The 25769-nt window shown below is 35.0% G+C and overlaps 1 protein-coding gene across 3 annotated transcripts in view; it reads left to right on the forward strand.

Moving 5' to 3' along the window:
* Window positions 1–25769, forward strand: part of PCDH11X (protocadherin 11 X-linked) — a 350990-nt gene that overhangs the window by 230708 nt on the left and 94513 nt on the right. The window contains exon 5 of one of the 3 annotated variants that reach the window (XM_035028836.1): window positions 21136–21638. The exons of the other annotated variants lie outside the window; for them this stretch is intronic. Within the exon in view, the coding sequence (XP_034884727.1) occupies window positions 21136–21150 (15 nt within the window). The 3' untranslated portion in view covers window positions 21151–21638. Of the gene's footprint in view, window positions 1–21135; window positions 21639–25769 lie in introns of those variants that run through there. 3 annotated transcript variants of the gene reach the window in all.

Consider the following 25769-nt stretch of genomic DNA (forward strand, 5'->3'; position numbering starts at 1 on the left):
TTTCAAAGATAAAGAGAAATCCTGAAAGCAGCTTGGGACAAGAGGTCCTTAACCTATAAGAGTATGAACATAAGGCAGGCATTAGACCTGTCCACATAGACCTGGCAGGCCAGAAACAACTGGCATGATATATTCAATGTGCTACATGAGAAAAATATGCAACTAAGAATACTATATCCAACAAGGTTGTCATTCAGAATAGAAAGAGAAATAAAGAGTTTCCAGTACAAACAAAAACTGAAGGAATCTGTGAACACTAAACCAATCCTATAAGAAATATTAAAGGGGATCCCTTGAATGGATACAAAGCCCAAAAGTAACAAACACCAGAAAGGAACAGAGACAATCTACAGGAACAGTGACTTAGCAGGTAATACAAAGGCACTGAATTCATATCTTTCAATAATTACTCTGAATGTAAATGGACTAAATGCTCTAATCAAAAGACATAGGGTATCAGAATGGATAAAAAAACAAGACCCATCTGTATGATGTCTACAAAAGACTCATGTTAGACCCAAAGACAGCTCCAGTTGAAAGTGAGGGGGTGGAGAACAATTTATCATGCTAATGGACATCAAAAGAAAGCTGGAGTAACCATCCCTATATCCGAAAAATTAGATTTTAAACCAAAGACTGTAATAAGAGATGAAGAAGGACACTATATCATAATAAAGGGGTCTATCCAACAAGAAGAACTAACAATTGTAAATATTTATTCTCCTAACTCGGGAGCAACCAAATATATAAACCAATTAATAACAAAATTAAAGAAACTCATTGATAATACAATAATAATAGGGGACTTTCACACCCCACTCACAGCAAAGGACAAATCATCTAAACAGATCAACAAAGGCTTTGAATGACATGCTAGATTAGATTGACATAACAGATATATTCAGAGCATTTCATCCTAAAGTAGCAGAATACATATTCTGTTCAAGTGCATTTGGAACATTCTCCAGAATAGATCATATACTGGATCCCAAATCATGCCTCAACCAGTAAAAAAGATCAAGATTATACCATACATGTTTTCAGACCACAATGCTTTAAAACTTGAAGTCAACTACACACACACATACATACACACACACACACATCAAAAGGAACACAAATAAATGAAGGTTAAAGAGAGTCTTACTAAAGAATGATTGGGTCAACCAGGAAATTAAAGAATTTAAAAAATTCATGGAAGGAAATGAAAATTAAAACATGACAGTCCAGAAGCTTTGGGATGCAGCAAAGGAGGTCCTAAGAAGAAAGTATATAGCACTATAGGCCTTCCTCAACAAACAAGAAAAGTCTCAAATACACAACTAAATTTTATACCTAAAGGAGCTAGAAAAAGAACTACAAGTAAAGTCTAAATGCAGCTGGAGAAGAGAAATAATAAAGATTAGAGCACAAAACAATGATATAAAAGATAAAAAAAAAAACAGTAGAACAGATCAACAAAACTAGGAGCTGGTTCTTTCAAAGAATTAATAAGATCAATGAACCCTACCCTGACTTATCAGAAAGAAAAGAGAAAAGAAATCATGAATGAAAGAGTAAAGATGATAAGCAACACCAAAGAGATACAAACAATTATAAGAGAATATTATGAGCAATTATATGGCAACAAATTTGGTAATCTGGAAGAAATGGATGCATTCCTTATAGATCTTAGATACTAGTCCTTTATCTGATAAGACATTTGCAAATATCTTCTCCCACTCTTTACGTTGTCTTTTAGTTTTGTGAACTGTTTCCTTTGGTGTGCAAAGCTTTTTATCTTGATGAAGTCTCAATGGTTCATTTTTACTTTGGTTTCCTGGCCTTTGTCTAGCAAGAAGTTCCTTCAACCAAGATCAAAGAGGTCTCTGCCTGTGTTCTCCACTAAGATTTTTATGGATTCCTGTCTCATATTTAGATCTTTCATCCATTAAAAAAAAAAAATTGTGTAGTGTAAGAAAGTGATCAAAACAGAAGATCATAGAGGAAGGAAGGGGAAATAAATAAGACAAAATCAAAGAGGGAGACTAACCATAAGAGACTTTTAAATATAGAAAACAAACAGGGTTAGTAGAGGGCAGATTGGTGGGGGGATGGGGTAACTGGGTGATGGGCATGAAGGAGGATACTTCATGTAACAAGCACTGGGTGTTACATGCAACTGATGAATTACTGAAATTTACCTCTGAAACTAATAATACATTATATGTTAATTAAATTTAAATAAATTAAATTAGGAAAAAAATGGATGAATTCCTAGAAACATTTGAAGTACCAGAACTAAAACAAGAAGAATTAGAAAACCTGAACAGACCCATAACCAGCAAAGAAATTGAATCAGTAATCAAAAATCTCCCAAGAAATAAGAGTCCAGGGCCAGATGGCCTCCCAGCAGAATTCTATTAAACAATTAAAGAAGAATTAATACCTATTCATCTGAAACTGTTTCCAAAAATAGAAATGGAAGGAAAACTTCCAAACTCATTCCATGAGGCCAGCATTACCTTGATCCCAAAACCAAAGACCCCACCTAAAAGGAAAATTACAGACCAACAGGGATGCCAAAATTCTCACCAAGAGACTAGCAAATAAGATCCAGCAATACATTAAAGGTGTTATTCACAACGACAAAGTGGGATTTATTTCTGGGCTGCAGAGGTGGTTCAACAACCACAAATCAATTAACGTGATACACCACATTAATAAAAGAAAGGACAAGAACCATAGGATCCTCTCAATAGATGTAGACAAAGTATTTAACAAAGTAAAGCATTTTTTTTGTGATAAAAACACTCTACACTGTAGGGATAGAAGGAACACACCTCAATATCTTAAAAGCCATCTACAAAAACCCACAGCAAATATCATCCTCAGTTGGGGAAAAACTGAGAGCATTTCCTCTAACGTTAGCCACAGGATAGGGATGTCCACATTCAATACTATTGTTCAACATAGTACTAGAAGTCCTAGTCTCAGCAATCAGACAACAAAAAGACATAAAAAGCATGCAAATTCGCAAAGAAGAAGTCAAACTTTCACTTTTCACAGATATGATTATGTAGAGAACCCGAAAGCCTCCACAAAAAAAATTGCCAGAACTGATACAGGAATTCAGCAAAGTCATAGGATACAAAACCAATGCACAGAAGTCAGTTGCATTTCTATACACTAACAATGAAGCAGAAGAGAAATCAAGAAATCTATCCCATTTACAATTGCACCAAAACCCATAAGATACCTAAGAATAAACCCAACCAAAGAGGTAAGAGATTTGTACTCTGAAAACTATAAAACACTTAAGAAATTGAGGAAGATACAATGATATGGGGGGAAAAAATCCATGCTCATGGATTGGAAAATAAAATATTGTTAAAATATCTATGCTACATAAAGAAATCTACACATTCAATAATTCCCTATCAAAATACCATCAACATTATTTACATAGCTGGAACAAACAATCCTAAAATTTGTATGGAACAAGAAATGACCCCAATTAGCCAAAGGAATGTTGAAAAAGAAAACCAAAACTGTAGACATCACAATTCCAGACTTCAAGCTGTATTATAAAACTGTAATTATCAAGATAGTATGATACTGGCACAAAAACAGACACATAGATCAATGAAAAATAATAGAGAATCCAGAAATGGACTTTCATCTCTATGGTCGACCAATCTTCAACAAAGGAAGAAAGAATATCTAATGGAACAAAAGATAGTCTCTTCAACAAATGGTTTTGGGAAAATTGGACAGCCACATGCAGAAGAATGAAACTGGACCATTTTCTTACACCACACACAAAAAAATAAACTCAAAATGGATGAAAGACCTCAATGTGAGACAGGAATCCATCAAAATCCTAGAGGAGAACACAGGCAACAACCTCTTTGACCCCAGCCACAGCAACTTCTTGCCAGAAACGTCTCCATAAGGAAAGTGAAATAAAAGCAAAAATTAATATTGGGACTTCATCAAGATAAAAGTGTTTCCACAGCAAATTAAACAGTTAACAAAACTAAAAGGCAACCTATGGGTTGGGAAAAAATATTTGCAAATGTCTTATCAGATAAAGGGCTATCATCCAAAAATCTATAAAGAACCTATCAAACTCAATACCCAAACAACAACAATAACAACACCAACAACAAAATATCTAGTCAAGAAATGGGCAGAAACCATGAATAGACATTTCTCCAAAGAAGACATCTACATGACCAGAAGACACATGAACAAATGCTGAACATCACTCAGCACAGGTAAATACAAATCAAAACCACAATGAGATATCACCTCACCCTGGTCAGAATGGCTAAAATGAACAAGTCAGGAAACAACAGAGGTTGGTGAGGATGCAGAAAAAGGGGAACCCTTTTACACTGTTGAGTGAAATGCAAACTGGTGTAGCCACTCTGGAAAACAGTATGGAGGTTCTTCAAGAATTTAAAAATAGAGCTTCCTTATGTCCCAGCAATTGCACTACAGGGTATTTATCTGAAGGATACAAACATAGTGATTACAAGGGGCACCTGCACCCCAGTGTTTATATCTACAATGTCCACAATAGCCAAAATATCGAAAGAGACCAGATATCCATTGAGAAATAAATGGATAAAGAAGATGTGGTATACATATACAATGGAATATTACTCAGCCAGAAAAAAGAATGAAATCTTGCCATTTGCAATGACTTGGATGGACCTAGAGGGTATAATGCTAAGCAAAATAAGTCAGTCAGAGAAAGACAAATACCATATGATTTCACTCATATGTGGAATTTAAGAAACAAAACAGATGAACATAGGGAAGAGGAGGAAAATAAAGTAAGATGAAAACAGAGCAGGAGACAAACCATAAGAGATGCTGAACTCTAGGAAACAAACTGAGGGTTGCTGGAAGAGGTGGCTTGGTGGAAAGGATAACTGGGTAATGGACATTAAGGAGGGCACTTGATGTAATGAGCACTGGGTGCTATATGCAACTGATGAATCACTAAATTCTATCTCTGAAACTAATAAAAAAAATGTAGGTTCTGTCTTCCAGTAGCTCAGTCTAGTAAAAAAAAAAAAATGAGAACCACCAATTATAAAATAAGACAGAAATAAATATATTCTAAATGTTTGAATGAATAACATGCAAAAGAAGTGATTGTCAGGATGGGAGAGGCAGTACAAGATGTTGGAATAGGAGAACCCTAAGCTCACTTTGTCTCACCTTTACAAATAGATATTACTCACATCTGATTCAATAAACCTGAGAGCAAGTCCAAAGGCTTGCAGAATAAACTCCACAACTAAATATGGAGAAAAAGGTATATTGGAGGGGTTAGGAAGGGAAGAAACAGTGGTCTGGAGCTGCACACAGGAGGGAGGGAGCTGCAGTCATAGAGAGGGGAAAATACCAGGGCTTACACAGGAAAAATGATTCTCCATAATGTCTGGCTTGAAAACCAGAGGGGCTGAATTCCCTCAGCTTATATAACCAGCAGGACTGTAAGCCTGGAGCATTACAAGTCAGCTGACTCAGTACTGGGTGAGCCCAGAGAGCAAATGATAGCTGAGTCCCCATCCTTAAGGAGACAACAGCCCTAGGAGAAGCAACATAGAAGCCACAACTCTCTCAATGTGAGATCTGTTTGTACTGATTTCAGATCTCCTTGGAAAATTCTCTGGGACTAAAGGGGCTGGCAGGGCCATTTTTCTCACCTGCCCCCACTCATAAGCACAGAGCCACCTTCCAAAGGCAGATATAATCACATCAGGTACCTGACCTGCTAGCAGTAGGACCCACACACAAGTTATCCCGAGGACTCACCCACTCCCAGCCTGCTGCCCTCTGCCCTGGGCTCAGCACAAATTTTGTTAACTCTGTGCATTACCTGTCCAGTTTCTGCCTTAAGCCATAATCCCAGACCCCATGGCCACCTTGTTTAGGGTGCTTAAGACTAGAGACTCAAAGTAAATTTTACTAAAACTTCATGAGCCCCACCCAGGCATTTGTGTGTCCCAGCTACTGTCCTCCATACCCAGTTGTCTACACAGACAGGCATGCCTCATTCAGCTCCCAAGCACACAGATACCACATGCCCCTGGCCACAATCACACTTCAGGGGATTGGCCAAAGACTAGTGGCTCAGTCAAATTTTGTACTTACACCTAATCCCCAACCTTTCTGCTGTGAAGTCCCATCAGAGCAGGCCTGCCTAGGTCTCACTAACATCACAGAGAGCAAGCACAGCCCACAACAGGCAAATAGAGCAGATATCTGGATTAAAGCAACTTAGACACAAGATCAGGATGCAAGTAACACACATAGGAGACTCCCCTGAAGTGCCAGGTCCTGGTGTGCGGGGAATACTGCAATGGACAGCCCTACAGGACCTCTTCTTCATAAAGCCACTACTTTCTAGAGCAGAAGACATAGCTGATGTTCCTAACACACAGAAACAGACACAGAGTGGTAAACAACAAAAAGAGACAGAGAAATATGACCCAAATGAAAGAACAGGACAAAATCACAGTAAGAGATCTATGCAAAACATAAATAAGCAATACGTCTGATACAGAATTTAAAGTAATGATCATAAAGGAACTCACCAGACTTCAGAAAAGGGTGGAGGACATCAGTGAAGCCTTTGACAGAGAGACAAAAAATGATGAAGAACTCAATAAATGAGATTAAAAATCCAACAGATGGAATAAATAGTAGGTTATAAGAAGGAGAGGGATGTATCAGTGACCTGGAGGATAGAGTAATGGAAAGCAATCAACCCAAACAGGTGAGAGACAAACAAATACTGCATAATGAGAATGGACTTAGAGAACTCAGTGACTCCATTAAGCATAATAGCATTCACATTATAGGGATTCCAGAAGGAGAAGAGACAGAAAGGGGACAATAAAATGTATTTGAAGAAATAATAGCTAAAAACTTCCAGAATCTGGAAAAGGAAACAGATCCAGATGCAGGAGGCACAGAGATACCCCAGCAAATTCAATCCAATGAGGTCCATACCAAGACATAGAGTAATTACAATGGCAAAAAAAGTAATGATAAACAGATTTTAAAGGTTTCAAGAATAAAGACAGTTACATACAAAGGAAGTCCCGTAAGGCTATCAGCTGATTGTTCAGCAGTTACATTGGAAGCCAGAAGAAAGTGGCATGATGTATTCAAAAAATCTGCAGCCAAGAATACTTTATCCAAAAGGCTATCATTCAGAATAGGACAGATAAAGAGTTTCCAGAACAAATAAAAGGTAGAAGAATTCATGAACCCTAACATAGCCCTATAAGAAATGATAAAGTGGACTCTGTGACTGGAAAACAAAAAAACATAGAGTAAGAAAAACATGAGACACAAAAGCAAAAACAAAAATAAGTATATCTGTAAAAATCAGTCAAAAGAAGCACAAAATAAAAGGATATAAAAGATGATACCAAATATCTGAAATGTGGAAGGGAGAAGAGTAAAGAATGAATTCGAAATTAAGCAACCAGCAATTTGAGACTGCTATATGCAGATGTTATATACAAAGTGAATGGTAATGACAGATTAAAAAAACAGTAATAAATATGAAAAAAAAATAAAGAGTAAGGAACCCAAGTATGTTGCTAAAGAAAACGAGCAAACTATGAAAGAAAGAAAAGAACAGATCAGAGAAAATCTACAAAAGCAACCACGAAACAAATAACAAAATGGCAACAAATACATATCTACCAATGATGCTTTCAATGTAAATAGACTAAATGCTCCAATCAAAAGACATAGGGAGACAGGGTATATAAAAAAAAAAAAAAAAAAAAAAAAAAAAAAATATATGTTGCCTACGAGAAACTCATTTTTGACCTAAAAACACCTGCACATTGAAAGTGAGGGGATGGAGAAACATCTATCACGCAAGTGGTGTTTGAATGAGTAACATGAAAAAGAAGTGATTGTCAGGATGGGAGAGGCAGTACAAGATGCTGAAATAGGAGGACCCTAAGCTCAATTTGTCTCACCTTTACAACCAGATATTACTCACATCTGATTTGATAAACCTGAGAGCAAGTCCAAAGGCTTCACCCTGCTTGTGCTCTTTCTCACTTACTCTCTCTCTCTCTCTCTCAAATAAATAAATAAATAAAATCTTAAAAAAATTGTTTTGTGGCTTAATATGTGATCTATTCTGGAGCATGGTCCATGAGTATTTGAAAAGAATGTGCATTCTGCTATTTTAGGATGAAATGTTCTGAAAATATCTGTTAAATCCATTGAATCCAGTGTGTCATTGAAAGACACTGTTTGTTTATTTTATGTTTTTTTTTTTTAAGATTTTATTTATTTATTTGACAGAGAGAGACACAGCGAGAGAGGGAACACAAGCAGGGGGAGTGGGAGAGGGAGAAGCAGGCTTCCCGCCGAGCAGGGAGCCCGATGCGGGGCTCGATCCCAGGACCTTGGGATCGTGACCTGAGCCAAAGGCAGACGCCTAACGACTGAGCCACCCAGGCGCCCCTGTTTATTTTATGTTTGAATGATCTCTCCATTGATGTGAGGTTTTAAAGTCCCCTACTATTATTGTATTACTTTTGATTATTTTCTTTATGTTTATTATTAGCTGTTTTATGTATTTGAGTACTCCTATGTTGGGTGCATGTATATATTTACAATTGTTATATCTTCCTATTGGATTGTCCCCTTCATTATTATATAGTGTCCTTCTTTGTCTCTTTTTATGGACTTTGTTTTAAAGTATATTTTGTTTGATATAACTCTTGCTTTCCTGACTTTTTTTTCCATGACCACTTGCAGAATGGTCTTTTCAAATACTCATGGACCATGCTCCAGAATAGATCACACATTAAGCCACAAAACAATTTAATTAATTAATTAATTAATTAATTAATTAATTTGAGAGAGAGAATAAGCAAGAAAGAGCACAAGCAGGGTGAAGGGCAGAGGGAGAAGCAGACTCCCTGGTGAGCAGGGAGCCCAATGCAGACCTGGATCCTGGGACTCTCTGATCATGACCTGAGCTGAAGGTAGACACTTAACTAACTGATCCACCCAGGTGCCCCAAAACAATTCTTAACAAATTAAAAAAGATCAACATCATACCTTACATCTTTTCTGATATAAGGCTATAAAATTAGAAACAAAGCAGTAGGAAAAATCTGGAAAGAGCACAAATATGTGGAGGTTAAATAACATTCTACTAAACAAAGAATGGGTCAACCAAGAAATCAAAGAAGAAATTTAAAAAAATACATGGAAACAAATGAGATTGAAAACAATGGTTCAAAATTTGGGGGATGAAGCAAAAGTGGTTCTAAAAGGGAAATTTATAGCAATACAGGCTTGCCTTACGAAGCAGGAAAAAGCTCAAATGAACAACATAAATTTACACCTAAAGGAGCTATAAAAAAAAAAAAAAAGAACACCTCAAAACCAGCAGAAGTAAGGAACTAATAAAGATTAGAGCAGAGGGGCACCTGGGTGGCTCAGTCAGTTAAGCATCTGCCTTCAGCTCAAGTCATGATCTCAGCATCCTGGAACTGAGCCCTGCATCAGGCTCTCTGCTCAGCAGGTAACCTGCTTTTCCCTCTCCCTCTGACTGCTGCTCTGACTACTTGTGTTCTCTCTCTCTTTCTCTGTCAAATAAATAAAATCTTTAAAAAAATATTAGAGCAGAAATAAATGATATACAACCTAAAAAATCAATAGAAGAGATCAAGAAACCAGAAGCTGGTTCAATGAAAACATCAACAAAATCGATAAACCTCCAAGCAGACTCTTCAAAAAAAAAAAAAAAAAAGGAGAGAGGGAAGACTCAAATAAACAAAGTCACCAGTGAAAGAGGAGACATAACAAATAATACCACAGAAATACAAACAATTGTAATAGAACGTTATAAAAAAACTATATGCAAACAAATTACACATCCTAAGAAAAAATGGATAAATTCCTAGAAATACATACTCTACTAAAACTGAAGCAGGAAAATGTGGAAAATTTGAACATACCAGTTAGCAGCAAGGAAATTGAGTCAGTAATCAGAATCCCCCAACAAAGAAAAGTCCAGCTTCACAGGTGAATTGTACCAAACATTTAAAGAAAAGTGAATATATATTCTACTCAAACTATTCAAAACATTGAAAAAGAAAACTTCCAACTTCATTCTATTAGGCCAGTATCAGTATGAGGTCAGTATCACTTTGATACCAAAACCAGATTAAGAAAACACAAAAAAGGATAAATACAGAGCAGTATTGCTGATGAAAAATTACAAAAGTTACAAAAATCCTCAATAAAGTACTAGCAAAAAAAATAGCAATACATTAAAAAAAATCATTCACCACCATCAAGTGGGATTTATTTTGGGGGTACAAGGGTGGTTCAATATAGGCAAATCAAATATGATGCATCAAATCAGTAAGACAAATGACAAGAACCATATGATCACCTCAATAGATGCAGAAAAAGCATTTGACACAGTACAACATCAATTTGTGATAAAGACCCTCAACAAAGTAGGGTTAGAAGGAACATACCTCAACATAAGATAGGCCATATATGAAAAATTCACAGCTAACATGATACTCAATGGGGAAAAATAGCAGCTTTCCACTAAAGTTGGGAACAAGAGAACAATGTCCACTCTCACCATTTTTATTCAACATAATACTGGAAGTCCTAGCCAGAACAATGAGACAATGAAAAGAAATATAAACCATCCAAACTTGCAGGGAAAAAGTAAAACTTTTCTCTATTTGCAGATGATATGATACTATATATAGAAAACCCTAAAGAGACCACCAAAAGACTAATAGAACTGATAAATGAATTTAGTAGAGTTGAAAGATATAAAATCAATATGCAGAAATCTGTTGCATTTCTATACACTAATAATGAAGTAGCAGAAAGACAAATTAAGAAAACAATAACATTTATAATTGCACAAAAAACAATAATATACCTAGCAGTAAATTTAACCAAAAAGGTGAAAGGTCTGTACTCTGAAAACTATAAAACGTTGATGAAAGAAGTTGAAGACAACACAATGAAATGGAAAGACATTCAATGCTCATGGATTGGAAGAAGAAAAAAATATATATTGTTAAATGTCCATACTACAAAAAGCAATCTACAGATTTAATACAATGCTTCTCAAAATACCATCAGCATTTGTCACAGAACTAAAACAACCCTAATATTTACATGGAACCACAAAAGACACTGAATAGCCAAAGCAATCTTGAAAAAGAAAAGCAAAGCTGGATGTATCACATTTCCAGACTTCAATTTATATTACACAGCTGTAGTAACCAAAATAGTATTATACTGGCACAAAATAGACACTTGGATCAATAGAACAAAATAGAAAACCCAGAACTGACCACACAATTATGTGGTCAATTAATCTTCAACAAAGCAAGAAAGAATATTCAATGGGAAAAAGACTCTTTTCAATGAATGGTGTTGGGAAAACTGGTCAGCTAAAAGCAAAAGAATGAAATTGGACCACTTTCTTACACCATACACAAAAATAAATTCAAAATGAATTAAAAACCTTAATGTGAATCCTAAAGCCATAAAAATCCTAGAAGAGAACACAGAAAATGACTTCCTTGACATTGGTCTTAGCAATTTCTTTCTAGATATGTCTCAAGTCAAGGGAAATAAAAGCAGAAATAAACTGTTGAGACTTCATCAAAATAAAAAAACTGTGCAGTGAAGGAAACAACAAAATTAAAAGGCAACCTACTGAATGGGAGAAGATATTTGCAAATGACATATCTGAAAAGGGGTTAGTATCCAAAATATATAAAGAACTCATCGAACTCAACACCCCAAAAATGAATAATCCAATTAAAAATGGGTAAAAGATATATGAATAGATATTTTTCCAAAGAAGACATCCAGAAGATGGACAACAGACACATGCAGACATGCTGAACATCACTGATTATCAAGGAAATGCAAATCAAAACTATAATGAGATATTACCTCACACTTGTCAGAAGGGGTAACACACACACACACACACACACACAAGAAATAATAAGTGTTGGCAAGGATGTGGAGAAAAAGGACCCTCTTGAACTGTTGGTGGGAATGTAAACTGGTATATCCACTCTGGAAAAATAGTAAAAAATTAAAAATAGAACTACCCTATGATCCAGTAATCACACTACTGGGTATTTACCAAATAACTACAAAACTACTAATTCAAAGGCATACATGCATCCCTATGTTTATGGCAGCATTTTTGACAATAGCCAAATTATGGAAGCAGCCCAAGTATCCATTAATAGATGAATGGATAAGGAAGATTTGGGAGATATATATATATATATATATATATATATATATATATATACACACATATATAATGGGGTATTATTTATTCATAGGAAAGAATGAAATCTTGACATTTATAATGACATGGATCGATCTAGAGAGTATAATGCTAAACAAATCAGTCAGAGAAAGAAAAATACAATATTATTTCACTCATATGTGGAACTTAAAACCAAATCAAATGAGCAAAGGGAAAAGAAAGAGAGAAAGAGTGAGACAAACCAAGGAAGAGATTCTTAACTATAGAGAACAAGCTGATAGTTACCAGGAGGAGGGTCGGAAGATAGGTGAAACAGGTGAAGGGGTTTAAGGAGTGCACTATTCGTGATGAGCACTGTGTGATGTACAGAACTGTTGAATGACTATATTGTACACCTGAAACTAATATACACTATATGTTAACTCCACTGAAATGAAATGAAATGAAATGAAATGAAATGAAATGAAATGAAATGAAATGACATAACATAACATAAATAAACCCATTTGGATGACTACTATCAAGAAAAAATAGAATATAATAATTTTTGTTACAGATGTGGAAAAATTGGAAAATTTGTGCACTTTGGTTGGGAATTTAAAATGATATAGACACTGTGGAGCATAGTATGCTGGATCCTAAAAAAAAAAAAACAAAAACAAAAAACTAATAATAAGGCACATCTGGGTGGCTTAGTCGGTTGGGTGTCTGACTATTGATTTTGGCTCTGGTCATGATTTCAGGGTCCTGGGATTGAGCCCCAAGTCAGCCTCTGCACTCAGTGGGGAGTCCGCTTGAGGATTCTTTCCATCTCCCTTTGCTCCTACCCTCTAAAATAAATAAATAAGTCTTATAAAATAATAAAATAAAATAAAATAATAAAATAAAATCACCAAATGATCCAGCGATTCCACTTTTAGATATATACTCAAAAGAATTGGGAGCAGGATTAACTCAAAGTGTTTATACATTCATGTTTATAGTAGCATTAGCTACAATAGGTAAATCATGGAAGTAACCCAAGTGTCCATTAGATAACTAGATCAGCAATATGTGATATGCAAATACAATAGAATATTATTCAGTCTTGAGAAGGGAGAAAATTCTGACATATGCTACAACATGGATTTACCTTGAGGACATTATTCTATGTGAATTAGAACATTTACAAAAAGATAAATACCGTATCATTCAACTTTTATAAGTTAGCTAGAGTTGTCAAATTTATACAGACAGAAAGTAGAGTGGTAGTTGACAGGCATTGAGGAAAAGGGAAGATATAGATTTACCATTTAATGGGTATAGAGTTGTAGATTTGTAAGATGAAAAGATACTGTTTTGCAAGATGAAAAGAGTCTGTATTGTGGTGATGGTTGCATAACAATATGAATGTACTTATTACTATTAACTGTACAATTAAAACAGATAGTAAATTTCAGGCTGTGTGTATTTTACTGCAATTCAAAATATTTTATTAAAAAGTGCAAATTTTAAAAATGAGGAAAAAACATAGTAATTTCATTTAACTGGGAATGGAAATCAGGAAAAATTTCTGGTTGGTCATGGCATTGGAGCTGAAATTCAAAGATTAGAATGGTGAGAGTGGGGTTATGATCAATGATTTATTTATTAAAATCGAAAAAGGAAAAAAAAAGCACAGGGCTTTGGGGTGCCTGGGTGACTCAGTCAGTTAAGTGGCTGCCTTTGGCTCAGGTCATGATCTCAGGGTCCTGGGATGAAGCCCTACATCGGGCTCCCTGCTGAGTGGGGAGTCTGCTTCACACTCTCACACTGCTTGTACATGAATGTTTTTTTTTTTCTCTCTCTCCCTCAAATAAAGAAATAAAATCTTTTAAAAAAGCACAGGGCTTTGTATTCAGCAGACCTTCAGTCAGCTGTAATAGTTATTATTTCCCAAGCTCATATGGGTAGTAGGTGGCAGAGTTGGAAACCAGATCTCCAGTTCTGCATAACAGTTTCTGTCTATATTTTTCTCTCTGTAAAGATGGTAAGCCTTGTTTAACAGAGTTGTCTCAATATCAAAAGAAAAAAAATTATATTGAACTAGATTACCTTGAGAACTTCCATCTGAGGGAATAAGTACATAAGAGACACAGATGGAAGATCAATAACCATTTTTGATTTTTAGGTACTAAAGGGTTATTTGAACCCCAAAATGCAAAATAACATTTTGGAAATATCACACACACACACAGACACCATGCACACACCACACACACACACGCACACACACACACACACACTTGACTGCTAGAGGCACAAAGTTTCAAAGGACAATATAAAAATAAGAGAAGTAGACATAGAATCTAAGATTTCTAACAAATTCAAACCTTTTATATCTAGACCATGTTTGGAAACACCCATAATTGACACTACAATTCAGTCATTTGGCATCTTACACAATGCCTAAGAAATTTGAGGGCCTACTTGTTTCTTTGGGCCTTCAGCACCCTTGATACAGTCAGCTAACCTTGTGCATACTAAGTCTCAGAGCAAATAATTTTGAAGGTTACTTTAAGTATGAGACAAAGATTTATCAGAAAAGACTTCCCTCAGTTTCTCTTTCCTTCTTTCTAAATATTTCAAAATGAGAAGGTAATGGTTTAAGTCATGCTCAAATAGGAGATTCAGAGACTGCTTTTGAATTGCCAAAAAGAAAAAGAAAAAAAAAAAAAAACTGGGATGGAGTCAGGGAGACCACAGAGTATCTCTAAATTCTGACCATCTAATTCCATCTATATGTGAATTTGAAAGAATTAATTCTGCATTTGCTCCTCTCCATTGAATTCAGTTTTACTTTCAGGGACAGTTAACATACCCAGTGCCTAAAAACATGGGCTTTGTAAACATGCATACCCAAGTTTGAATCTTATTTCAGTTCTTACTAATTATAGAAAAGTGGACAAACTAGTTAATTTCTCTAAGTTTTGGTTTTCTCATCAGTAAAATGGAGATGATACTGTACCTGCTGCTTAGGGCTGTTGGAAGGATTAAATTCAATAATGTATGTCAAACAATTGGGCCAGTATCAGGACATTAGCAAAGCTTTAAAACAGCACCTACTATTATTCCTTGAATCTTTTTTTTTTTTTTTGACATGTAATAAGGGACATTATCTGAACAGTTTGCCCTCTTTAACTCTGAGGACTGGCAATAACACCCCCCCCCTTTTTTTTTCTCACTGAAAAATGGTGAGGGTGCCTGGGTGGCTCAGTCAGTTAAGCATCTGACTCTTGATATCAACTCAGGTCTTGAACTCAGGCTGTGAGTTCAAGCCCTGTGTTGGGCTCCACACTGGGCATAGAACCTATTTAAAAAACAAAAAACAGGGGCACCTGGGTGGCTCAGCCGGTTAAGCATCCAACTCTTGATTTTGGCTCAGGTCATGATCTCAGGGTTGTGACATGGAGCTCCCCTTTGGGCTCTGCACTCAGATGGGGAGTCTGCTTGAGATGCTCTCTCTCCTTCTCCTTCTGCTCCTACCTGCCCCATGGTTGCACTCTCTAAAATAAATAAATAAATATGTTAAAGAAATGGTGATTAACTCCTTCACTATGTGAGACCTTATCAATCCTTGCAGACATCTCAATATTAATAAAATATTTAGGTATGTATTATATAGGTTAAGGGATGCATCAATATTCAAAGACCACTTTTAAAAAATATTTAAGTATAAATGACATATAGTGTTATATTAGTTTTAGTTGTACAAACATACTGATTCGATAATTTCATACACTACTCAGTGCTCATCATAAGTGTAGTCACCATACAATGTTATTACAATATTATTGACTATATTCTCCATGCTGTACTTTTTATCTCAGTGACTTATTCTTTCTTCCAACAAACCTATACCTTGGATGGGGAGAAAAGAGTCACTTAAAAATCTCAAATCTGAGGCATCCTTCAGCTCAAGTCATGATTTCAGAGTCCTGAAATCATGGATCGAGCCCCATGTTGGGCTCCCCACTCAGTAGGAAGTCTGCTTGTCCCTCTGCCCCTCCCCCCACTCCTGCTCAATTTCTCTCTCTCTCAAATAAATAAATAAAATCTTTTTAAAAATCACAAATCTGCTTTAAATAAATGCTAAATTGTGTATTGCAGACTTAATTACTATATGAATTAAAGACTGGTGGAACTGATGTGTGCTATAGTACCCAGTAAACTATTAAAGTATCAGAATTATTTTAAAAAGATGTGATTTGAGCTGTGCCTTCAGAGATGAGTACGATTTGGATGGAAGAAAAAGAATAGGGAAAATATTTTACTATGTTGTAAAGTGGAGGAATTGTTAATATTGTGAGCAAAGTCAAAGTAGGGGCAACAAAAATGACACTTGTGGGCATGAGGGTAGCAATTAAATTATAAGGACAGCATGAAGTAGCCATCAGGTCTTCCCTCACTTGCCAAGATCTCATTTTTCTTCTCAGACAATTCCCAAAGTTGACTGAGTGGTGGGATTGCTTGGCACAGAAGATTTTAAATTTGTTTTTGTTCCTGCTAAGTGATTCTGAAATATAAATACTAATGCCTAGAGATTTGTGCTTTCAGCTCACTGTGTGATTACATAAGGAAGCCATTAATAATCAGAATGCATCAACAGCCTAGAGAGGAGGAAAACTCTGTACTTTAAACTTTCATGTCAGGACCTGAAATAAATTGCTAGCTAATATTAGAGGAGTGGCAGAGTTGACATGAGTTTTTTCTGGGTATAATTATATCATGACTTTTCTAATTTTATTAAGTTGTTAGCCATTCAGTCCATTGCCAAGTCTAAAATAAAATTTTAATATTTATTCTGGATAAATTGAAAGAGAAAAAGAAGGAAGGCTGTAAATAAGCTTATTTATTTCTTAGAGCATGACCTCAGTTACTATGTAACCTAGCCCCGATACAGTCAGTGACTGAAATTATGTGTTTTAGGTTTACAATCACACTTTATTGAAAAATAGGTTTCTGGGGCGCCTGGGTGGCTCAGTCGTTAAGCGTCTGCCTTCGGCTCAGGTCATGATCCCAGGGTCCTGGGATCGAGTCCCACATCGGGCTCCCTGCTCCGCGGGAAGCCTGCTTCTCCCTCTCCCACTCCCCCTGCTTGTGTTCCTGCTCTCATTATGTCTCTCTCTGTCAAATAAATAAATAAAATCTTTAAAAAAAAAAAAGAAAAAGAAAAATAGGTTTCTGGCCACCCTAAGAAAGGACTTCTAAAAAAACAAATGCCTAATTAGATACAACATATAATACCTTATAAAATGTATTAAAACAACTTTCAAGTTGGGTGACTGAGTTGGTTAAGCAACCAACTCTTGGTTTCAGCTCAGGTCCTGATCTCAAAGTCATGAGATCAAGCCCGGCATGGGGCTCTGCACTCAGCACAGTGTCTTACTTGAGATTCTTTCTCCCTCTGCCTCTCCCACCTCTCTGTCTCTCAAATAAATAAAGAAGTCTTTAAGAAAAAAACAAATTTCAAATTTAAAAATCCAGAAATGTTGATGACTTTATTGCTTTGAACTAATGTACTATGGAGTACACTGGGTAATGAAAGTCAATGTAGGACAATCACTAGAGATTTGGATAATCTTGAAATGAGATAATATCCCATCTTTGTGTAGCAAAAATCCCGGTCATATCCTGAAATATAGCTATGCTAAAAATATTTTTAAAAAACACTTTTAAGTATAAGGAAAATTGTTTTAGAAGATTATCCATGTGCAGAAAACATAAGCTCTTTTTTGCTTGTAATTTATATACCAGATAAAGTAAAAACAACCTTAAGACTATTTGAATATGTATACTTACAGTGGCCTCTGAAACTCAAGTTGTTCTCTCATTGTCTTATTATTGTTTTGTATATCTCAATTTTGTCCTAAAGAATTTCTATCTATGCATATGAACATACATATCTCTCCTGTTGTAATGCAAATTAATTTCTCTGCCCCCAAATCCTCTTGATTTGAAAAATATGGATGTTGCTAGAGCAACCAATTGAGTTGCTGTCCAGGGAACTTATTCCTTTGCTTTTCAGTAATGAAGAGACAACAGGAAGTTGCTTACAACTTACCTGAGATGTTTACTAATGTTCTGCCTCTGTCAGCAAATATTCCAGAGAAGCCATACACTGCAGGGACAGTCCAATGTGATTCTTTTTTGCTATTTTTACCACAAGAGAATATGGCTGTGTAGAAAGGCCATGAAATGCATTACTCTTTCAGAGATTTATTTTCAATCTCTCACAACTATAGGATATAGTCTGGAGGCTTAGAAGGTAGCAACAAGGAATAACAGTAAAATCACTGCAATTCTTCATGACATCTGTAAGTATGAAAACTAAAGATAGCTTTTTTAGCAGTTTTCAATAAATATTTCACTTCTAGTAGAGAATTTGTCTATGTATCACAGACAGCTTCATCCCAAGGAGAAATAGAAAGAAGATTCTAATTGTCTTCATTAAGTCTGTCCTAACAAAAAATTGCACTTTATTTTCTTTCCAAAATGTACCCATTTTAAGGTACCAGAAGAGAATTAAAAATAAGATCTTTTCATTGATTACTAACTGAAAAGTAAACTACTGGGGGAAATCTTCAGTCATTTAAAAAATTATAATTATTTTATGTAATATTTGCTTATCTATAGCTGAAGATCTAAGGAATAATTGCCAGATTATTTAAAAGAAAGGCATCTCTGAAAATTTCTGTTATTTTTAAAAATCATTTTAGCAATTTAAAATGTCAGTAGGAGGCTAAATGGGTCAATTGAAGAAATTCCATTCTGGTAGAGGAAAATGAAGTGCTAGGGCCTTTCATATGTTTTTATTTATCTTTTGCAGCTGTGTTGATATAATGATATACTGATACAGTTCAATATGTGATTTATGTTCTTCCTTCATTAACAGTGAGTTGAATGAGAATCTTACAAATATAAAAATAATCATCTGGTATATGAATGTTTATGTGAAATAAATGATAACTAGGCATATATCAATTTTTAGTTCTTATTGACACAGACTAGCAAGATAACTTCTCCATAAGGTTGCCACTTGACCATGGTAAGTCACAATCCATAATGCTGTATTATTGTGCAAAACCTCTTGGGGGGAACATGGACAATCTCCTAAGCTCATTGTTAGGGAAGGAAATGGATATCCATATCCAGGAGGCAGAGAACTCCCATCAAAATCAGCAGAAGAAGACCCACTTCAAGACATTGTTATTAAATTGGTAAATATAGTGATGAAGAAAAAAAAAATTAAAGCAGCAAGACAAAAGAAGACAGTAACTTACAAGGGAAACTCCATAAGGTTGTTGATTTTTAAGCAGAAACTGTGCAGGCCAGAAGAAAGTGGTATGATATATTCAAAGTGCTGAAAAGGAAAAATCTGCTGCCAAGAATACTCTATCCAGTAAGGCTATCATTCATAACAGAAGAAGAAATAAACAGTTTCTAAGACAAACAAAATTAAAGGAGTTCATGACCACCAAACCAGTGCTACAAGAAAGGGGACTTCTTGAGTGGAAAGGAAGGAGCATAAGTGAGATTATGAAAAGTGAAAAACACATAATAGTAAAAATAAGTATTTCTGTAAAAATCAGTCAAGGGATTCACAAAATAAAAGGACATAAAATATGACACCACATACTTAAAACGTGGAGGGTGGAAAAGATTAAAGAATGGGTTCAAACTTAAGTGACCATCAACTTAATATAGACTACTATATGCAGAAGATGTTATATACCAACCTAATGGTAATCACAAATCAAAAACTAGTAATAGATATGTAAAGAATAAAGGGAAAGGAATCCAATTATATCATGAAAGAAAGCCAGCAAATCATGAAAGAGAGCAAGAGGAGAAAGGATCAGAGAAAACCTACAAAAACAATCACAAAACAAGTAACAAAATGGCAATAAAAACATATCTATTAAAAATTACATTGAATATAAATGGACTAAACACTCTCATCAAAAGACTACACTTATCATGATGAGCACTGAGTAATATATAGAATTGTTGAATCCTATATTGTACATCCAAAACTGTATATTAAAAATCCTGGAATTAAAATTTAAAAAATTCAATTTAAAAAAGAATTAGTGCATTAAAAGACAATAAAGAATTTCTTCTGCCATGTGTGGTTTTAATTGTAAATGACAAAATTTCCTTATAAATTATGTATCTTCAAAATGTATTTTAATTCATTAGGGAAAAAGCTTCAGAAGTATGATTTTTTTTTATTGAAAGTCCACATGAATACAATTAGAACAAAAAAGAAATAGAAGAACAGAATGTCTTCCATTCTTTTTGTATACCCATATTACATTCCATGAATCCAGTAGCTTCCTTATATAGATGATTCTTGGTTGTATTCTTCAGTTTTCAAAGAAACTCTGAGACTTCCTCAAGCTTTGCATGGTTTGTGTTGGTTTGAATTCCAGCTGAGGTCTAAGTTATGATTGCAGTCATAATGTAATTCTAACCAATTATGTTAAGGGGTTTTGACAAAATAAAGCTGCTTTACCTTAATACTAATCTTTTCTAATAAATATAGTATAGTGTAAATGATAATATGAAGCAGAATATAAACTCAAAAGTATTTTTTTCCTTGCAAAAAAGGAATTTTGCTTTTGTAACTGGTGTGACCCCTCAAAATTTTCTGCAGAAGGACACGGTTATTTTATTATCATTATTGTAGGAAATGACAACATTGGTTTGCAACTCTAGACCTTAGATAAATCCAGCAGGGAAACCTTTCACCATTCAAAGTGGTATTTCTATTCCTTTTTCTGTAACAGGGAGAAAAAAGTTAACCAATTTGGAAGCCTATGTATGGGATCATGTTGAGAGAAATCAGCCTTCAACTTGCTTGAACTACATCTCAAAATCAAATGATTATTGATCAAACAATATCTTGCAATGCATCCCAGAATTGGATGTTATCCCTCATGTACAGTTATGTGCAAAATTTTGTTTTTCTTCATCAAAAAAACTTATCAACTCAGGATTGAATTTTTTTTAAGAAATACAGACAGTATTGGCTTAGATGACCTAACCAAATTCCACTGCATTACCATATACTGATATTTCCATGAAAAGTAGCCCTTGTGTTATTTCCCTAACCAGTTCCTCTCATGACTCATTAACATATTTTCCAGTTCCTAAGATTTCATCTGACTGCACTGATATCCCACTAAAATGATGGAAGAATGGGTTAGTGATAGGGAAGGCATATACTAGATACAGAAGAAAAAATATTTTTTTTTTAAAAAGGCTAAAAGTAATTTCCTAAGGAATTTAAAAAATTGAGCAACAAAGAAGAGAAACCTGAAACATATTGGCAGGATGATGTTGGTGATACTGGCCATTCATACTATGTTGCTGTATGTAAAGGTCTAGAAAAACATTTTTTTGTTTATAATGGAAATATAGCTAAGATAAATTATTTTATTTGTTTAATGTGTTGGTACTGCTTAATAGGCCCATAAAGAGATCAATTTCCATAAAATAGTTTTATTAGAAATTGTCTATAATTTCCAAATGAAATACTGATTAGCTTAATACTCACTGAGATTATCAATGAAAGAGTCTATCTGTTTTTATTTTCTCTACTGAAAACAATTTGGGATGGTTGAACTTTTTTTTCCCAAATAAATGTCAATTTTAAATCCAAAGTAGAGACTGTGAGATTCATTTCCATACAAGTTAAAAAAAAGCGGGGGTGGGGGGTGGCGCCTAGATGGTTCAGTCGGTTAAGTGTCTGCCTTTGGCTCAGGTCATAATCTTGGGGTCCTGGGATCAAGACCCACATTGGGCTCCCTGCTCAGTGGGGAGTCTGATAGTTCCCTCTCCCTCTGCCCCTCACCCCTGCTCATGCTCTCTTTCTCACTCTGCTCTCTCTCTCTCTCAATTAAATAAATAAAATCTTAAAAACAAAAGACTCACCATGATATATCTATGAGATTGGAATCCGTGTGTAAGGACACTCTAATTTCATTTTTAACTGATTCAAAAATTCTGAATTTTATATGCAGAGATCAGCCAGTACTCCACTGCTTCATTTCACTTCTATCAGTAGTGAATTGGTTAACTTTCACAAAGAGTGTACTTACCTCTCAATCTTAACATTGGGAATAAATTCATTCAAGATGATTTTGGGAACCTATAGGTTAGAGTTCTTTTATAGGCAATCATACTTTAGCAGATGTTTAATGGAATTAAAATATAAAGAATAATATAATATAATAATAATATAACATGTTTAAATCACTCACTGTATTTTACCAACTTTTTTTAAGATTTTTTTCAGGGCGCCTGGGTGGCTCAGTTGGTTGAGCGACTGCCTTCGGCTCAGGTTATGATCCTGGAGTCACGGGATCGGGTCCCGCATTGGGCTCCCTGCTCGGCAGGGAGTCTGCTTCTCCCTCTGACCCTCCCCCCTCTCATGTGCTTGCTCTCTCTCATTCTCTCTCTCTCAAATAAATAAATAAATAAAATCTTTAAAAAAAAAGATTTTTTTCAAATTCCAGTTAGTTAACATAGAGTATAATATTAGTTCTGGGTGTACAATTTAGTGACTCAACACTTCCATACAATACCCAGTGCTCATCACAAGTGCATTTCTTAATCCTCATCACCTATTTAACCCATCCCCCCACCCACCTCCTCTCTGATAACCATCAGTTTCTTCTCTATAGTTAAGTCTGTTTTTTGTTTGATTCTCTCACTTTTTTCCTCTTTACTCATTTGCTTTGTTCCTTAAATTTCACATATGAGTGAAATCATATGGTATTTGTCTTTCTCTGACTGGTTTATTTCACTTAACATAATATTCTCTAGTTCCATCCATGTCATTGCAAATGGCAAGATTTCATTCTTTTTGATGGCTAATATTCCATGGTGTGTGTGTATATGTATATATGTGTGTGTATATAGAATATACACACACATATATACATATATCATGGCTGAGTAATATCCCATTGTAAATATATACCACATCTTCCTTATCCATTCATTAGTCAATGGACACTTGGACTATTTCCAAAATTTGGCTAATGTACACAATGCTGCTATAAACATCAAGGTGCATATATCCTTTGAATTAATATTTATGTAACCTTTGGATAAATACTTAGTAGTGCACTTCATGGATCATAGGGTAGCTCTATTTTTAACGTTTTGAAGAACTTCCATACTGTGTTCCAGAGTGGCTGCAAACAGTTTATATTACCAACAACATTGCAAGTGTGTTCCCCTTTCTCCACATCCTCACTAACACTTATTGTTTCTTGTGTTGTTGATTTTAACCATTCTGACAGGTGTGAGGGGATATCTAATTGTACTTTTGATTTGCATTTCCTTAATTATGAATGATATTGAGCATCTTTTCATGTGTCTGTTGGCCATCTATATATCTTCTATGAAAAAAATGTCGATTCATATCTTCTGCCCATTTATGATTGCATTATTGGGTTTTTTTGGGGGGTGTTTACTTGAATCAGTTTTTTTTTTTAATATATTTCAATTACTAACCTTTTATTGCATTTGTTGTTTGCAAATTTCTTCTCCCATTCCATAGGTTGTCTTTTAGTTTTGCTGATTGTTTCCTTCACTGTGCAGATTTTTATTTTGATGAATCTCAATAGTTTATTTTTGCTTGCCTCTGGAGACATATCTAGTAAGAAGTTGTAACAGCCAATGTCAAAGAGGTTACTGCCTATGTTCTCTTCTTGGATTTTTATGGTTTCAGGTCTCACACTTAGGTCTTTAAGACACTTTGAATTTATTTTTGTGTATGGAGTAAGAAAGTGATCCAGTTCCATTATTTCCCATGTTTCTGTCCAGCTTTTCCAGCACCATTTGTTAAAGAGACAGCCTTTTTCCCATTGGATATTCTTTTCTGCTTTGTTGAGGATTGGCTGACCATAGAGTTGTGGGTTCATTTCTGGATTTTGTATTCCTATTCATTGATCTATATGTCTATTTTTGTGCAAGTATCATGCTATTTTGATTATTACAATGTGTTAATATAACATGAAGTCTGGAATTATGATGCCTCCAAGTTTCCTTTTCTTTTTCAAGTTTGCTTTAGTATTCAGGATGGCTCCCTGTAAATTTTAAGATTGTTTATTTTAATTCTGTGACAAAAGTTGTTGGTATTTTGATAGGAATAACATTACATATTTAGACTGCATTATGAAGTATAGATATTTTACAATATTTTTTTCTTTCCATCCATGAGCCTGACAAGTCTTTCCATTTCCTTCTGTCATCTTCAATTTCCATCATCAGTGTTTTATAGTTTGGAGAGTACAGGTCTTGCACCTCTTTGGTTAGGTTTACTCCCAGGTATCTTATTGTTTTGGTTGCAATTGTAAATGGGATTGACTCCTTAATATGTTTTTTCTGCTGCTTCAATATTGATATATAAAAATGCAACAGATTTCTGTACATTGATTTTGTGCCTGCAACTTTACTGAATTTGTATAACAGTTTTAGAAGTTTTTTGATGGAGTCTTTTGGGTCTTCTATATGGAGTATCATGTCGAATGCAATAAGGAAAATTTGACTTCTTCTTTAGTGATTTTGATACTATTTATTTATTTATTTATTTATTTATTTATTTATTTATTTAGTGTTGTTTGACTAACACTTCCAGTACTATGTTAAATAACAGTGATGAGAGAGAACATCCATATCTTTTACCTGACCATAGAGGAAAAGCTCTCAATTTTTTTTCCCATTTAGATGATATTAGCTCTGGTTTTTCATATATGGCTTTTATAATGTTGAGGTAAATTTCCTCCATCCCTACTTTCTTGAGGACTTTTATCATGAATGGATGTCATACTTTGTCAAATGCCTTTTCTGCATCTATTGAAATGATCATATGGTTCTTATCCTTTCTTTTATTAATGGGGTTTTCCATGTTGATTGATTTATATTGAACCACCCTTGCATCCCAGGAATAAATCCCACTGATCATGGTGAATGATTTTTTAAAAGATTTTATTTATTCATTTCAGAAAGAGAGAGAGCACATAAGTGGGGGAAGAGGAAGAGGAAGAGAGAATCTCAAACAGACTCCCCACTGAGCAAAGAACCTGATGTGGGGCTTAATCCCAGGACTCTGAGATCATGACCCAAGCCAAATTCAGACCATTAACTGACTGAGACACCAAGATAGCCCTGGTGAATGATTTTTTAAAATGTATTGTTGAGTTTAGTTTGCTAGAACTTTAATGAGAATTTTTGCATCTATGTTCATCAGGGATACTGGCAGGTAGTTATGGCTTTTAATGGAGTCTTTAGCTGGTTTTTGGTGTCAGGCCTGGCATCAGAATGAGTTTGGAAGTTTTCCTTCCATTTCTATTTCTTTGGGATATTTTGAATAGAATACATATTATCTCTTTTGTAAATGTTTAGTAGA

The sequence above is a fragment of the Mirounga leonina genome, unplaced genomic scaffold (genome assembly GCF_011800145.1).
Source record: "Mirounga leonina isolate KUSES-001 unplaced genomic scaffold, KU_Mleo_1.0 Mir_204, whole genome shotgun sequence".
NCBI lineage: Eukaryota > Metazoa > Chordata > Mammalia > Carnivora > Phocidae > Mirounga > Mirounga leonina.